This window comes from Muscardinus avellanarius (assembly GCF_963383645.1).
Source record: "Muscardinus avellanarius genome assembly, chromosome: 12".
Classification (NCBI taxonomy): Eukaryota; Metazoa; Chordata; class Mammalia; order Rodentia; family Gliridae; genus Muscardinus; species Muscardinus avellanarius.
The window spans coordinates 80,422,501-80,440,273 of NC_137798.1; the positions used below are offsets into that span (position 1 = coordinate 80,422,501).

At 45.5% G+C, this 17,773-nt stretch overlaps 1 protein-coding gene across 1 annotated transcript in view; it reads left to right on the forward strand.

Annotated features, from left to right (window-relative positions):
- IFT43 (intraflagellar transport 43) overlaps positions 1-17,773 on the forward strand; it is a gene marked incomplete at both ends in the record, with an annotated part of 87,659 nt that overhangs the window by 21,473 nt on the left and 48,413 nt on the right. Inside the window, one exon of the mRNA XM_080707836.1 lies at positions 10,648-10,712. Within this exon, the coding sequence (XP_080563962.1) occupies positions 10,648-10,712 (65 nt within the window). The remainder of the gene's footprint in view (positions 1-10,647; positions 10,713-17,773) is intronic.

Here is a 17,773-nt window from a genome sequence, read left to right on the forward strand (position 1 = left end):
CAGTGCGGCTCAGCTAGGCTCGGAGTGGGGAACGAGCTGCGCCTCCCTCCCCGGCTCTTAATAGTTCTTTGAGCGGCCCCTACTTCTTTCCATCGTCGCCCTCGAGGGGTCTTGTGAGATCAGGTTTCTGAAAGCAGGAAGGTTACAGCACGCGTCTGCTGCTCTCAACTCGCTCCAAGTTATTCCACTCTGGATTTGGTTGAGGTAGCAAGTCTAGACTGTGCTTATACAAAGTCACCGAGTCACAGGTGCTGGGGGGGGGGTGTTCTTCTTAGAGTGCTGGGAATTCACACCCTCAACAGAGTGCACATTTCTGGCTACACACATGCTGGATTAATTTTAACAAATAGAAAGGAGTTAGGAGAATGACAAAAATGTATAGGTTTTGATTTATGATGAAAGTTGAAAAGAATGTTTATGTTGGCTGAATGGCAAAAAGTATGGGGGAGTGGGGCATGTCTTTGTAAGTGTCTTGAAGCTATGTGGACCCTAGAAGAAGAGTGAGAGCTGATTTAGGAGGACCCCAGGGATGGGGCTGACAGGAGAGGATGCCATCCAAGATGGGAAAATCCAGGTGAATTTGAAGAGGGATTGATTTTCAGGGCTGTAATCTGTTCAGTTCAGCCTCTCGAAAACTACTGGCAGCCCTACCCGTGAGTGACCAAGAGCAGGCAGTTCAACAAGTCTGGGTGAGAGAGGGCGTGCAGGTCTTTTTATTAGAGGGTGCGTGTAAATGTCTGGGAAGTGCGACACCATCGGAGGATTTGCCAGACTCTGTGACTCCCCTGAGCATTGCTTTATGTCTCAGTGAACAATGGAGCTGTGGCTTCCTTCTCTTGATTTGGGCAACTTTAAAGGATTTTTCTCTCTTTAGGAAAGCTAGGGTAGCTAAGAATTAGATCCCTGGAATGAAACATGTGCAGGGTAGCTGCAACTAAAAGGCTCTACAATGTTTTATACCCAAACCTTCCCTGTTTCTCACCCCTAGGCACTAAGGCTTTCTCCCCCGAAGCCTGCATTTTATTCCTTTTATTATTTCTGATATAATAGCCACTAAAATCACCGCCATTTATAAAATGTCTATTCTGTGCCAGGGACTGTTTCCATAGGCACATACAATCACAGAATTGTACAACTGGGAGGAATCACTTCTATCTTGAAGAAAACCCCAGCATCATGGAGCTAGTTAGTGGTAGATTTGGGACTAGCAGCCCAAATCTACCACTTGGTATTCTTCCTATCACCTTCTTTCCTTATCCAAATTTTACATATGTATATGTATACTATTTAAATACCACCCACAAAAAATTGTTGGGGGATGGGGGTGTTGTACCTAAAAGCACATTCTCTGTCACTTCCAGCCACGGCAGGGATCTCAAGACCTGATGGTTTGCCTGTAGAGTTATTTTCTGGTCGATAGGCTGTTGGGAGTTTCTGGCCATTAAGTGGAGACAGTCTCTGTTCCTATTCAATATAGTTGAACAGCATATTCATAAACAAGTCTCAAAATGGTACCTGCCTCCACACCAACCCTGCATTTCTCTCTTTCATTAACCTAAACTTCATATATCTAATCTATTTCTTGTTTGATCCAACTTCTCCTTAAAATTAGAAACATTAAAAAAAATGTCAGGTGTGGCCCACACTTATAATCCCAGTACTTTGGGGGCTTAGACAGAAGGATCTGTTTTGTAGCCAGCCTTAGCAACTTAGTGATGCCCTTCAACACTTAGTGAGACCTGTTTAAAAATAAAGACTAAAATAGGGATGGGGGTATAGCTTAGAGGTAGAATGTCCCTAGATTCAACCCCCAGTACCACACACACACACACACGAAACATTCAAAAAGTAGGAAAAATAGTACACTGACCAGCATATATCGATCACCTAGATTCAGTTGTTACCAACATTTTGCCATATTTGCTTAAATAATAATTTTTTTGTTTGTGTGTGGTATTGGGAATAGAACCCAAGGGCTTTTTTTTTTTTTTTTTTTTTTTTTACCTCCAGGTTATACTCCCAGCCCTATTTTACATTTTATTTGGAAACAGGGTCTCACTAAGTTGCTGAGAGCCTCACTAAATAGCTGAGGCTGGCTTCAAACCTGTGCCACCCTCCTGTCTCAGCCTCCTAAGCACTGGGATTACAAGTGTGTGCCACCATAACTGGCTCAAATAATTTATAAATTTTTTTTTGATGGTACTGGGGATGGAACTCTTCTACCCCTGAGCTACACTCCCAGACCTATTTTATATTTTATTTGGAAACAGGGTCTCTTAAGCCAGCGAGGCTGGCCTTCGAACCTGTGCGATCCTCCTATCTCTGCCTCCCAAGCGTGGAGATTACAAGTGTGCACCACCATGCCTGGCAATAGTTATGTTTTATATATGATTTTTTTTTGCTTTTTATTTCTAAAAAATTATAGACATCATATCATGCCACTTACTTTAATATATTTCTCAAGAAAAGGATATTATCCTAGAAAACCACAATGTCACATGTAGCAGAATTAGTAGTTTCCTATCATTGTTAGCCAGTTAGCATCCATTTTCCCCATTTGCCTCCCAAATGTGTTTTATGGGACCCAGTCAAGAGCCACACCATTACATTGACCTTTCTGGAGCCTTTTAAAATACAGAGTCGCCTCTCTCCTCCTTCCCTCACACCTTTTTGTTATTGGCTTTGTGAAGAGATTGGGTCGATTGTTAGTTTCCTGTATTATTTGTTCATCTGATCCTTTCTTCCTAGTGTCATTGAACTCTTTCCTGTCTCACCTGATTTCTTGACAGCTGGGAACTGGATGGGAAGGCCTGATTAGATTTCAGTGGGATGTCATTGCAGGAGTTTTTGCTGGGTGGTGCTGGTCACTAAGCAACACTGCATCCCATCCCGCTGTTACTGTTGCTAGTTGGATCACTGAGCTAAGATGGTAACAGAGACCTCCATGGTTACAGAATGTTCCCTCCCTTGCAAGTAGCACATAGTAGATGGGGCTGTTCTTTGGTACCATGAGAATGCTCATTTCCTTCCAGTCAGTCTTCTAATTCTTTAGCAGCCATCGATGCTCAGGTTTCTTACTTATACTTAAAGTGGAATTTGTATTTTGATTTGTTCATTTCAGCTTGAGAGAACTGAACAAGGGCTCACTCGAAAATTTAGGTGATCCCTTCCTTGACCTTAAATCCACTATGGGAAAACTCGGGTGTTTAATGAGTTACTCGTCAGATCAAAGGTCTAGGCGAGAAAAAGAAACTGGTGGAGATGGACCAGTGCGTGGAGGGCTGGTTGGAGGAACTGATTCCAGTCCCCGCACACGTGCACAGATGACTGTCATTCTTCTCTCTCAAGTGTATAAGGAACAATTTCTTGAGTCTTCCTTCGGATTGTTGGATAAAGAAAGGAAAGTGTGTCTGTGGTCTGTAATCCAAGTCTGAACCTGAGAATGGCGTGGCCCCCAGCAGCTTGGCAGATGAGTAGGCATGAAGTTTGCACTGGATCTTGCTTAACTACACGTCTTTCTGTTGGAAATGTACACGTGCACTTGGACTGGCTTTTTGAAACCGGCTGCCGTTCACATTCAGAACTCCTGAACGGCCTGGCCCATGTCTTAGGGGTGGGACGGGGTTTCTCCAGGACCGCTGAGAGTGTGTGAGAAGTTTCTAAACTCAGAAGGCTCCTTTTTTGGCACTGAGCATCTTTTCTGTGTTGGCATCTTAAGAATCTGGGGGAACCATATAAAGATCAGAAACAAGTCTGGCCCGAAAGGCTCCCTCTGACATGGTCATTCCAGCCGGTTGAATCCTGGCCCATTCGGATGAGACCATATAAAGAGGCCATTTCCTGAATTTCCCGCTCTCTGCCTCTCGCGGGCTGGTTTTTGCAGAAAGCTGGTATTTCAGGACCGTAGTCACGTGCTCCCATCTCTTTACTCACAGTCGTCCCTGCCCCCTGTTTATTTTTGGAAGCAGCACATTTTTGCTTCTCTTCAGGAGCTATGCGGGGTCCTGCCCCCTCCGTCCGTCGGGCGGCGGCCCCGGCAGGCCGTGCTCAATTCCCACACTCTGCCCTCAAGAGAGAGCGGGGAGATGCGCTGCCTGAGGGCTGCCGTCACCCAGGCCTATTTCTGTCCTTCTTGGTGTTGCATATTTTAAGGTTCTTTCTTTTTTTAAAGAACAAGTTTGGGTAATGTTACCTGACAGTAAATCAGCCCAAATTGGAAATGGGTTCTCCAGCTCATGCTTTGGAGCTGCCTTTGGGTTTCAGAAGCAGAGTCGTTTAAGGAATCAACCAGGATTTATGAATTCGAGGATCAGGCCTTCTCTGGGTTCTGACACTTAAGGCTATTTGAATTCTAATCTCAGTCTCAATCTCTCTCTCTCATCTAGTTTTTTTTTTTTCTTTCTCCTTCCTTCCTAACACAGGGATAGCAAATTGATTTCTTCCAGTGTACTCACTGACACAGATTGGTAATGTCTCCCCAAGGTTCTGGAGTTGGGCTCTAGGGGGAATAGGGTAAAGCTGCAAATGTCATAGCCTGTCTAAAGATTGTCTAGTTTCAAGGGACTTGAGCTGTGACTGGCTGCTGAGGGTATTCAGGCCCCTGTAGATGCCCAGCATTTATTTATTTATTTATTTATTTTTTTGGTGGTACTGGGGTTCCTGGAAGCCCTTCTACCTCCGGGCTACACTCCCAGACCTATTTTTACATTTTTATTTGGAAACAGGGTCTCCTAAGCCAGCGTGGCTGGCTTCGAACTTGTGCGATCCTCCTGTCTCTGTCTCCCAAGCGCAGGGTTTACAAGCGTGCACCACCACGCTTGGCGTAGGTGCCCAGCATTTGACCTGCCTCCTCTGGAAAGCGCTGCGGTTCTGGCAGTTGGTCCTAGAGGTAATAGCAGTGGCTTGGTCTAGGTGTGTGTCCTGAGTTTCAGATTGCACGCAGGAGGGAGCCATGGGACTCTTGGGAGCGGAGCTAACTAGGAGTCTAGTCACCGTCAGTTCCTAGGGAGAGCTGCAAGGCATTCTAGGCTGGACCGTCCAGGCAAAAGGAACCGCCAGACCTTTTAAATTATATTACTAGAAGCAGTCACCCACTTCCATTTCAGGCAGATCATTTGCACTTAACTTCAAACTGCTCCACTATGATCTTGTTGTATCGGCTTCCACTTACGCCCACATTGTAAAAGAATAGATGTCAAGGGGCTCAGCCCAGGGGTTTTCCCAGGGACCCTGACCATGACGGTGATGAAAGAATGGCATTTGCTCCTGGAGTAGTATGTGCTCTCTCTAACACTGTACCCTTGGATGTGGTTGCTTCTGGGATGCTTTCTCCTCGAGCTTCCCAGTCCAGGGCAAGCCCCCTCTTCCCATAAAGCATCCTTGACTTGTCTTTCTCATCAGTGCTTCCTGGGCAGGTAAGGTTCTGGCTAGCCATTAGTCATGTCTGCAAACTTGTCAGAGTATGGTCTTAATGATGTCCCAGGAGAAACTGGCCCAATAAAAACCAGGATGTAGGGCACAGTGACACATGCCTGTAATCTTAGTGCCTGGGAGGCTGAGACAGGAGGATTGCAGTGCACAGTAACTTAGATCCTGTTTCAAAATCAAGAATAAAAAGGGCTTAGGGTGTAGCTCAGTGATGTAGTCCCTCTGGATTCAATTCCTGGTACTAACACCATAACAATAGCAAAACAACCACCCAAATGACAAGAAAACCCCAGAACTCAGAGAGCTGCCCTCCTCAGCTGGCTTCCTCCTCGGCTTCAACTTTGGAGCCCGCACTTGCCCGTCCCTGGAAGGATGCTACACCTCTGGCACTCCTGCTTCCTCCCACCTCCACCATGGCCTTCTGGGTTTCAGATTAATCCTGACGTCCAGCCATTTAGATTCCATGCAGACCAGATAGTCCCTGAATTCTGCTCTCCTTGGCCTCACTGACCTGGGTAACATTTGGGACAGGGATGACATCTTTCCTTTCTGTCTCCGTATCTAGGACCGTGCCCAGCTACACACACAGCGGTCAAACTTGAATTCTGGGAAAGAGCCTTCATAATTTGGCAGTAGTGATGAATTGAGCCTGTATTGTCCAGCCAGGGTATTATGTCTGGCTGTGACAAAACTCACAGGTGGAGGTGTTTACAGAAACGTTTTCAGTCTTTGGGCCAGAGTCCTAGGCCATGAGTACAAGGCTTCTCCAGCAGAGACAGCCACCTCCCTCTGAGCACCCAGGCCCCGCTGTGCAGAGCGCAAGGTTCTGCCTGTCCTGCCCCATGGCTCTCTCCTGCAGTCTGCCCAGACCCCTGGTTGGGGCTGGGGAGCATGGAGGACCTGGAGCCCCTGCCTTGTTTTGCTTAGAGGATTCTTCGCACCTTTTCTGGGCTCTTCTCCCAGGGACTCAGTGTTTGGGGAGAAATGAAAAGCAGCCTATATAACCTCTGCAATATTATGTCAACTCGTGAAGGCACCTGTTGTTAGTAAAGAAAGCTTTTGATTTTAGAACTGGTTGTTAAACTGCACTGGATTTGGAGGACTGGCTCGTGTGTGGGAAGCTTTCTGTAGCTGCCAATATCATTTTGTGATGGCGAGAAAATTTGTGTTAGCACCAGGAGGAAAGGATCCTCGCTCACCCTCCAGTAGCCATGGGCTCGTGGTTAAAGGAGATAAAACAGATCATTTCATTTTTTTATTTTTGAGTCTTAGGGATTTCTAATAATCATTTAGTATTCAAAGTGACTGTGAAATCAGGCCAGGCTCAAAGGAGTCTATTTTTCCCCCCAAAATGATTAGTTATTATATTATGCTTGGTGTAACCTTTTCTATGTTGACAATGATAATAATGATGACAGGGACAAGAACAGTAAAGGGAGAGTCCTTAGGATGTGTGGGGCTCTGTTTTAAGCACTTACCATGAGCCACTGATGTGGGCCTTCCTTAGTTCTAGGGATTACTCAGAGGAGTGCCTTCTGAACAAAGTACATCACTTCTGCCCCTCTTCCATGCTGCCCAACCTTTCACAACCCCTTCCCAGCTCAGTCTCTGCTCCTCCAGTTGCCGTTGTATTCCACATCCCAGAGTAGAAAACAGAGGTGGTGTTAGGAGCCACAGGTTCCTTCCCCTCTTGTTGTGGACCCGTGGCGTCTTACGGACCGGAGCACGGCCCACATCGCGGTTCCGTGGATCGTACTTAGATCCATCCCGCCCTTCCCAACACCTGGCCCACAAGTCCTCATGTCCACACGCCCACATGTCCTCCAGTGAAGTGGGAAGGGTAAGACGGATGTGTGTTCGGTTTACACACTAAACACGTAAGAAAAGATCACACTGCCAGCCAGAAATATACTCTCTCCCATTTTTCTCAAAACACCTAACATAACTTCCATTTTCCCACTTCAGGCGCTCCTAGGAACGCAAAGGGAATTCTGTGCCAAAAGAGAAGCAATAGCACCGTGTGGTAATGATAGCTGACAGCTGACACTTGGCGTGAGCGGGAGAAGACAGAAAGGGATGGCGGGGACTGTGGCAAACTGCAGTACACTTGTCCTGCTCACAGGGGAGGCTCCTGCTCAGCCCCAGCATGGCGGAATCGTCTAGTTTTTTCAAGGGAAGCTGAAAACTGACTTTTCAGTGTTAAAAAATCTTCCAATTTTTAAATGGTGGCTCAACTTAAAAATGAATTGCCTGGTCAAACAAAACAAAACCAGCTATGACCTTACTGCATTATCATAAGACAGGCTTCTGCTTGGGTAGTGTGGTGTTATTCACGAAGGCACAGGGAAGGCAGCTGCAGCCCAGATTGGTTTCAGGCGTCCTCCAGGGGCCTCAGTTCATTCTACTCTGTCATTTTGTCTTCATGAATAGTCCTCGTGTATAGAAAGCGCTAAAGGTGAGGTCCTCAGTTCTGCCCCTGTCTGGCTTTGACTGGTGATACTCTTGGGATATTCTGATTCGAGCTGGTCCTTAATACTTTAGTGCTCAGTGCTGTCTGAGCAACTCAGTCTTTGCTTCAGTTCCAGATTCCTGGGACAGAGACTGCAGCTGGTTCTGGCTGGTTCTCGTATGGTGCGGCTTCACTGGGCTGTGTCTAAGGGAGGAAGGGTCATGGGACACTGGCTTCCACTTTCAGCCTCTGGGTGGAGGCTAGTGGTGTGGCCTAGGAGCAGGGGTGCGGTCTCTTAGCGTGGTTTCTTTGAATCCCCCACGGGAACAAACAGTAGCTGGGTTTCCACATCTGAACTCGAGTCACTTCTGAAGTGCACTGAGCTCTCCCACAGCGCTGCTACCCGCTTCTCACCTACAGAGTTGAAGTCTGTTGTCTTCAAAGTGCTACTTACGTTTTCCAGACATGAAAATGGATGGGGGCATTCTGGGACTTGGATCCATCTCAGACAGTTCCAGCAGGCTCTGGCTCACGCTGCAGAAAGGCCCCGTATGTACACAGAACCCATCTTAGGCAGGCTGGGCGCTACCAGAGAAGCAGACATGAAGATGTATTATGATGTAAAATAAAAATATCAAGCCAGGCATAGTGGCGCACACTTGTGATCCCAGTACTTGGGAGGCTGAGACAGGAGGATCGCACAGGTTCACGGCCAGCCTCAGCAACTTTTAGCTAGACCCTCAGCAACTTAGTGAGACCCTGTTTCAAAATAAAGAATAAAAGAAGTCTGGGGATGTAGCTGAGGAGTAGAATCCCCTGGCTTCAATCCCTAGTAACACACACACACACACACACACACACACACACACACACGTATAAAGGTAATCAGGAATATGGAAGGATGTTTTCTTAAACAGTTTTCAAGTTTGGCTTGAAGCCATAGAAAAAGGAGGTTTAGTGACACAACATTTTAGTTCAGACATCAGAAAACTACGTCCTTTCGTCCACATTTGGCCTGCTGCCTGCTTTTGTAAAGTTTTCTTGAAATTCATTTGTCTACTTATTACCTATAATTATTTATTTCGGTAAAATTTCAAGGTTGAGTAGGTGCAGCCGAAACTCTGTGACCTACAAAATAGAAAATATTCGCCACCTAGCCCTTCATAGGAAAAGTTTGCCCAGAGTTCCCGAAAAAAAAAAAAAAAAAATTGAAGCTGGGCCGGGTGGCATACCCCTGTAATCCTAGTACTTGGAAGGCCGAGACAGGGAGATTGCAGGTTCGAGACCAGCCTCAGCAGCTTAGTGAGAACCCATTTCAAAGTAAAAAATAAAAAGGGCTGGGTGTAGCTCAAAGGTAGAATGCCCCTAGGTTCAAGCCAGGGAGGGAGGGAAAGAAGGAAGGAATTATTAAAAAAAAAAAAAATCTTGGAAGGATGCTGGGTAATTCAAAATAGGAAATGTCCCATGTTGCTTTATCCAGCTTGAATGCTTCAGTGGCTCGGGTCCCTTGGTGTCAGTTGAGATCTGTTGGGTAAGAACATAGGCACTTGGATTTCTGAACGTGGCCGTTGTAGGTGAATGCTTTTCGCCCAAATACTTTGAGTAGATTTTTAACCCATCAATTTTGTTTATGTCTTTTAAGCAGTCCTTACTAATATCCTTTTTATTGCTTTTATGTTTATAAAGGTAATATTGGTTGACTGTTTAAAAAATTGGAGAATGCACAACAGCATAGAGAAGGAAAATTAAAATTGGCACGATCGGAGTCCCTTCCCTGCGTGCACACAGCGAGTCAGCTCTGAGTGCTATGTAGTCAATCTTTATCACAAAAGCAGAAGCATAGACTTACTGTTTGGAAACAGGTTTTTGAAAATTGATATATATTGAGCTTTCTCAGAGCAAGTGTTTTTGTAACATAGTTGCGTATTGTCTGTATAATATTTGCATTGTATCCTGCCATTTACTTAGCTCCTTATTGTCAGCCATTTTGGTTATTTCTAACTCTTATTCAAAAGTAGTATCATACCAGGTGTGGTGGCATTTCTATAATCCCAGTACTTGGGAGGCCAGCCTCAGCAACTCAGTAAGGCTCACATCAACTTAGCAAGCAAGACCCTCTTTCCAAATAGGGCCAAGGGTGTTAGCTCAGAGGTGGAGTGCTCTGGGTTCAACATGCAGCAACACACACACACACACACACACACACACACACACACACAGTGGTGCTGGGGATTGAACCCAGGGGCATTCTACCTCTGAGCTACACCCACAGCCCTATTTTTTATTCTTTATTTTGAAACAGGCTCTCACTAAGTTGCAGAGGGCCTCACTAAGTAGCTGAGGCTGGCGGTGAACCTGGATCCTCCTGTCACAGCCTCCCAAGTACTGGGATTACAAGCGTGCGCCTGGCTTTATATTTTTAATTAGGAAATGTTGTGTGTGTGTGTGTGTGTGTGTGAGGAGGTACTTGGGATTGAATCCAGGTGTATTCTACCTCTGAGCTACCCCAGACCTTTTAAAGAAAAATTTTGTTTGGAAAAAGGATCTTGCTAGGTTGGTGAGAGTCTCACTAGGTTGCTGAGGCTGTCCTCAAACCTGCAACCCTCCTTTCTGAGCCTCCCAAATACTGGGATGACAGGCGTTCGCCACCATGCCGGGGAGGAAATGCTTTGATGAGCTGGCTGTTGGTTTAGGTGTCCTGAGCCTCAGCCCCCATGGTGTTAGAATGCACATGTTAAGTGACTGTCGTTTTGGCTTCTTTTTCATTGCAGGCTCCCCCTCCCAAGCCACCGCGCAGGTTGGGAGGCTGGGCGGATGACTCCATGAAGGTGCCAAAGTGAGTACCAGCAGCTGGGGATGGGGATGCAGGTGGAGGGGGCGGCATGAGGTGCTGGTGGGCACAGTGGGATGGAGAGGTTGCTTCTCTGTTACTGCTTTATTTTTTGTAACAGCGTTATTGAGATACAATTCACACAGCATGCAATTCTCTGATTTAGTGTACAGTGTAGCTGTTCTCAGTATAGGTGCAGAGTTTTGTAGCCGTCACCACAATTGATTTAGAACATTTTCATCAAATCCCACCCAAGAAGCCCAGTATCTGACTTTCCATGTTCCCCAAACCTCCCCAGCCCTAGGCAGCAGTCAGCTCTCTCTCTCTCTCTCTCTGATTCGCCAATTCTGAAATTTTATAACAATGAGTTATACATTCTGTGGTCCTTTGTGGACCCTTCTCACTTGGAATAGTGTTTTCAAAATTTATCCATATTGTAGCATCCTGTGTTCTTAAATTAATTTTCTATACAAAATGGAATTGCCTGTTACTAACTGGGGTGAACTCTGTGGGGTGTCCACTTCAGACATTAAACTCTTCATTCATAAAGAACAGCACAGACGCATCGTCACCCTGCCTGGCTGCTGTCTTGTGTTTACTTCAAGCTAGTATCATAATCAACGTGGACATTGGCACCGAGACCGCTCAGTATTATCCCTTCTGCCTATCCAGAGTTTCTGGGAAGAGGAGTCTGTGGTCACAGTGCATGTGCAGTGTTTTCTAACTGCACAGGGCTTGCATTGTGGGGCCGTAGCTGCAGATTCCATTCTCACCTAGCTGGACGATCTTGGGCAAGGTGTTTACCATCGCTGAGCCTCTGTATGGACACGTCAGTGCCCCCTACTGGGCAGTGCAGAGATTGAAGGGAGTTCCAGTAGGAATGTTGCTGCTGATTTCAGCCCTCCTGGCCTTTCCACAGCTATGCCAAGGGCTCATTCCATGGGGTTCCACATCAAGAGGTGGCAGAGTGTGGGGGTTGAGAGCTGTGGGTTTTGGAACCAGACTGCCTGGTTTTAAATCCTGACTCTGCCATTTATGATCTCAGAGATCTTGATCAAGTGACTGAACCGATCTAGCCTCAGTTTCCTCATCTCTACTGGGGGTGGGGGATTTTTACTTCAGAGCTTGTTATGAGGGCTAAAGGAACCCCTTTGTATACGTGTACTCAGAGGACAGGAGGCACAGAGGCAGTGCTCATTGCTGTCGGCTGCTGCTGTTATGGTGATGGTTCTGCTCTTGTCCTTCTCATGGATGGCTTTTTGCCAGCTTCCAAGCAGGAGCTAGGGCTGGAGAGCCTCATGGCAGGAAGCAGAGAGAGTAGAGGCATCAGAGAGACCTCCTGCCAGGACACAGCGGTGCCTGGACATGCCCGCCATGGACCCATCCCCTCCAGCCGGCCCTGTCCCTGAGCATGGATGTCTCTAACACATGAGGGCTGGAGGACACTTTAAAGCCCAACTCTAATAGCCTCTGTAATATGACAGTGCTGGCTGCCACCTTCGCTCACTTGTTACTCTCCACGGCTTTTAGCGATTCTGGAGCAGGCAGCTTCTGGACTAAACAGGTTTTAATTGCAGTTGGTCTTTGTGATCTTTGAGATTTGATTCATTGCTTAAGTCAAAGTAATCTAGGCTAGTATGGCACGAAGAATACTGTATTGAGGCGGGGACATTTTTCTGCCTTTGCCTTGAGTTCCATTTTATAGCAAAATAAGTGGAGTTGTGGATGCCTCTTAGTTGGAGGGGGGGCAAGTGCTGAGAGTCTGTTAGTTCAGGTTTCAGTTCTAAAGGCAGGATTACAAATCATGGTTGTCCTTACTTCTTTGCAGTAAATTTAGATAAAAAGTAAACCAAGCCAGTTGTGGTGGTGTACACCTACTTGGGAGGCTGAGGAGGAGGATCGCAGGTTTAGCAATTTTTTTTTTTTTTTTTTTTTTTTTTTTTTGCGGGTTTGGGGATGGAACCCAGGGGCATTCAACCTCTGAGCCACACCCCCTGTCCTTTTTTTTTATTCTTTATTTTGAAACCGGGTCTCACTGAGTTGCAGAGGGCCTCACTAAGTAGCTGAGGCTGTCCGCTTACTGCGATCCTCCGGTCTCAGCCTCCCAAATTCTGGGATTACAAGTGTGCGCCACCACGCCCGGCCAGGTTTAGCAATTTATTGAGTTCCTGTTTCAAATAAAATAGGGCTAAGGGTGTAGTTCATAAGTAGAGTGCCCTGGGGTTCAATCTCTAGTACCACACACACACACACAAAGAAGTAAACAAAATATATATATATTTACCACACCAGTAGGTGGCCACCATTGATACAGGGCTGGGTCTCTTGGCACACTTCTGTGAGTCTAGCTTCTTAGGAGGCTGAGGCAGGAAGATGGCAAGTTTGAGGCCAGCCTGAGCAACTTAGAGACACCTTGTTTCAAAATAAAAAATAAAAGGGGCTGAGGACATAGCTCAGTATAAGAGTGGTTCGATCGCTAGGATCACAAAAGAAAAAAAAGGGGGTGGGGGGAAGATATAGGAATACAGTTGGCTCCAAAGAATAGAGATCTCTCTTGTTCAGGAGTTCTTTGAGCAGTTGTTAGCCTTCAAAACAGCACTATTAAAAATAATTCTTTCCACCCTTTCCTTCTGCTTCCTTTTCCTCCTTCTCCCTCACCCCTGTACTTTTTATTTTTTTACTCTTGAAGCATTTGAAAGGACGTTATAGATGTCACGAGGTTTTATCCCTAACTGCTTCAGTATGCATCTCAAGATTAAAGACATTCTCCAAATAACCATGCTATTGTGATCACATTTAGGTCATTGCGTAGTGATTTAATAATACTTAACATATTGTTTATATTGAAATTTCTCCATCTGTCCCTAAAATGTGTTTATCCCCCACCCACCCCCCCTCAGGATTGAGTCAGAGTTCACACGTTGCGTTTGGTAGTTGTCTCTTTAGCTTCTCCTGATCTAACGCCCACCCCTAACCATTGCAAGACATTGGCTTTTTTGAGGAACCCAGGCCAGTTGTCTTGTAAAATGTCTTACACTGGATTTCCCTAATTGACTCTTCATTAGATTCAAGTCAGAGATTTTTGACAAGAATGAGTGATTTTTTTTGTACTTATCCTTTTTTTTAAATTTGGGACATTGTAATTTTATATCATATTGAGGTATAGAGTGACGGAGAAATTATACGTGCACAGGACTCTCAGTGTCCTTCCCAGCATCCCTCCCTCGCCCTCGCCCTCCTGCGCACAGCTTTGAGATGGTGTTGGTAATTGTGTTTTGTAGCATTATTTTAACTGTTCCGTTCTTTATGATTTCGTCTGGCCTCTTCCAATTCCCTAATCCCCCCTCAGTCACATTGTTGGCATCTCTGCTCTTCTATCTGATGTTACCCTTTTTTTCTGAGTACCTCTCTAGTTTACACATATAAAAGAAAACATACGTCTACTTGTTTTTTGAGACTGGCTAACCTTAGTTTAGTATTCTCGAGTTCCATCCATTTTCCTATAAACAGCCTGATTTTGTTCTTTCTATCTGAGTAAAATTTTACTGTTGTGTGTATATGCCAGATTTTAGAACCCTTCATCTGTTGACAGACACCTAGACTGGATCCATAATTTTCTGTTGTACAATGTGCTGCTGTGAACATGAATATTCAAGTATCATTATCACATTCTGATTTCATTCCCTTTGGGCAGACGTCCAGGAGCCCTATTGCTGGTCGTATTGATAGTTTCATTCCCAGTCTTCTGAGAAACCTCCACACTGACCCCCCCGCCCCCCAGCAGCTGTATTAGTTGCACTCCCACCAACAGGGTAATAGGGTTTCGATTTCCCCACATCCTCACCAGCATTTATTTTTATTTGTGTTCTTGATGATTGCCATCCTAACTGGAGTTAGATAATCCAGTCAAAAAGTGGGCAACTGAACTGAGTAGACTATTTTCAAAAGAAGAAATACAAATATATATGAAAAAATGTCCAACATTTAAGCAATCAGGTAAATGCAAATAATTCCTAATTTATCAAGTTAAGAGGCATGGGGTATTGTTACTAAGTTTGATCCTTTGTGTTAAGTGGTGACTGTGAGAGCTTTTGTGGAGTTTCTTTTTTTTTTTTTTCTTTATAAATTACTACTAGTAAAGCTGGGCGTGGTGGAGTACGCTTGTAATCCCAGTACTTGGGAGGCTGAGACAGGAGGATCACAAGTTCACAGCCAGCCTCAGCTACTTAGTGAGGCTCTCTGCAACTTAATGAGACCCTGTTTCAAAGTAAAGAATAAAAATTAGGGCTGGGGGTGTAGCTCAGGGGTAGAATGCCCCTTGGTTCAATCCCCAGTACTGCAAATAAATAAATTACTAGTGATTTGGTGTGCTGTGTGTGTGTGTGGTGTTAGGGATTGAGGCCAGGGGACATTTTATCTCCAAGCTACACCCCTGCCCTTTTTATTTTTATCTCAAAGTAGAGTCTTTCTAGGTTGCTGAGAATCTCATTACTTTCTGAGGTTATTCTGGAAGCTGCAATCATCCTGTCTCAGCCTCCCAAGTACTGGGATTACAGGGGTGCACCACAGTGCCCAGTGTAGGGTACTGTTTTGAAATCTGTTCTCCACAGAATTCTGTCACTTAGCGGTTTTAGCGTATTTTAATGCAAATCAATCAAGGGTTGCAAAATGTTAATTTTCTAATTCCAAAAACCTGTTTTTTATAATAGTGTTCCTTTTTTCCTCTTTCTTTCTTTCCCCTTTAAAAAAATTACAGACTCCTGGATTACTATAATTCATGTGGTATAGCATCATTTCCGTAATTTTCTCCCATACTAATAATTTTTAATACTCAGACTTTCCCAAGTTTGTTCCGGGAGAACTTCACAGTGGCTCTCACACTCCTCCAATCCTCCCTCTTGGAGTTTGAGCGCTTGCTTGCTTTTTGCCCCAGCAGTCATATCCCAGAATTACTCTGTATTTTCTGTATCCAGTCCTGAAGCCAGCCACTTCTGCAGGGAGTGCTAGCTCCTTTTGGTGGAGAACAGTTTTGGAATTCAAGACCTGGGCTCCCGCTGCTCTCTGCTCTTGAGCTGTCATTGCCTCTAGCCTGCTTCAGTGAACAGCGCTAGGAAACACAGTTTAAAAAATACGTCCTGTCCTTTAACACACATGAAGTCGTTTTGTAATTACTACATTAATGAATTGCCAATAAAAACCTGCTAAGTAAAGCTCAAGATTTCTCCGCAGTTCTTCTTGTCCTTAGAATATATCACACTTAAGGTTCGGGATACTGGTTTCAGAAGGTACTTGAATTTTTTCCCCCCATTTGGGTTAGAATACCAACTTTTAACACACAGGTTCATTTAATTCCATTTGTGTTGACAAGTGCTTATTCCTCAGTGCAAACATTAAAGATTTTTCTAGATCGAGTCTGCTTCTCTTGGGGTAAAATGGCTTTCCTTCTCCTGGCCTCTGTCCATGACCCCTCTAATGTTGGCGGCCATGGGGAATGGAGCTGAACGAGAGGGAGCCCGGCCAGGTAAGGAGAGAAGAGACAGGTAGTCTGATTAAATTTTCTCTCAAAGTGTCTGTTTTGGGGTAGGTCCTCAGACTTCCCCTCTTCTCTGCCGACACTCACCCTGGGTGGTCTCAGTCCCAGGCTTATCTTATCATCCACACACTAATGGCTCCTAAATTTATATCATCATTGCAGTCCTTGCCCTTGTCAGAACAGACCACAGACTGAGGGGGCAGGCAGGGGACACCTTGAGAAGGAGCACATGAGAAGAAATGGCATCTCACATCAAACAGAGACTGATTCAACCCAGAAAAATATTTGATGTTTTCACTGAGGAATATAAACACTTGTGATGTTTCCACTTGAATACACAGCTTAAACCTCATTCACCCAAAATGGCCCTCTTAATTTCCACCCCTGGTACCTGCACCCCTAACTGGTGCCTCTGAAGCCTCCCCCAAATCCCAATAAATGGTGATGTCGTCTTCCTAGTTACTCAGACCGTAAGCACTGGGATCATCCTGATCGGAGAAAAGTGGCCATTGCTGAGCTGCTCTGGGGACTGTCCCCACCAGGGTCGGAAACCTGAGCTCCTATTTGCAGGGTGCTCTGGTACTTGTCCTGCAAGATCTCGACCCTAATTGAGGACATCAGGCATTTTCATTCACAAAAGTGAGCAACGGCAGAAGGAGCACACCGTAAAGTGGGGGCTGACAGATGGGTGGTGCTAGCCACGTGACTTCAGAGGAGAGGGAAATCACTGAGGACAGAAAGTACCTCGCAGAGGACTCGGGGTCACGGGGGACACAATCAGATGGGCATAGAGGATCACAGGGGCATTCTGGTTTAAGACTTGGTGTTGGGGGGTGTGACTCTGGTGTAACTTTATTGTTGCCCTAGTTAGAACAGAATGTACACTGGAAAACGGTATCCTCACCTTAAACTCTTCTGGATGATGATAATAATAGCACTGCGCTAGTCACCTGTCTTAGCTGCTGTCACAAATCACCATATACTGAGAGCTCAGACCACATTTACTTTTCCCTGTTCTGAAGCCTGTAAGTCTGAGATCAGGGTGGCAGCACACTGCTTGTCTTGGTGGTGGCCCTCTTCCTAGTAGTGTCTGTGGATGGTCTTCCTTGGGTATCTATACACAGGGAGAGAGAGCCGGTATCTCTTTCTCTCTCCCATCATGGAAGCTGCATCTTCATGACCTCATCTGAACCTAATCACCTCCCCATAGTTTCACCTCCAAACACTGTCACACTAGAGAGTAAATTCATTTGTTCTACTGGGGGTAGAACCCATGGGTGCTCTACTAATTTCTTAAGGCAGCTCCCCTTTGATCAGGAAGGCATCTCTTACAAGGAAAGTAGAGGGAAAGTGAGGCTTATAGAAGTCTACAGCCGTGTTGTCACCATTGGGAAGTAGGACCATTTGAGGATCTGGTTGATGAGCTCAGAGCCAAAAAATATGAGTCTCTGGGATACCTTTGCTTTATTGGTCTAACCCTCTCCCAGATAGCAGCAAATTTGTCTGCTAGCTCACTGGCTAGAGATATGGGGTG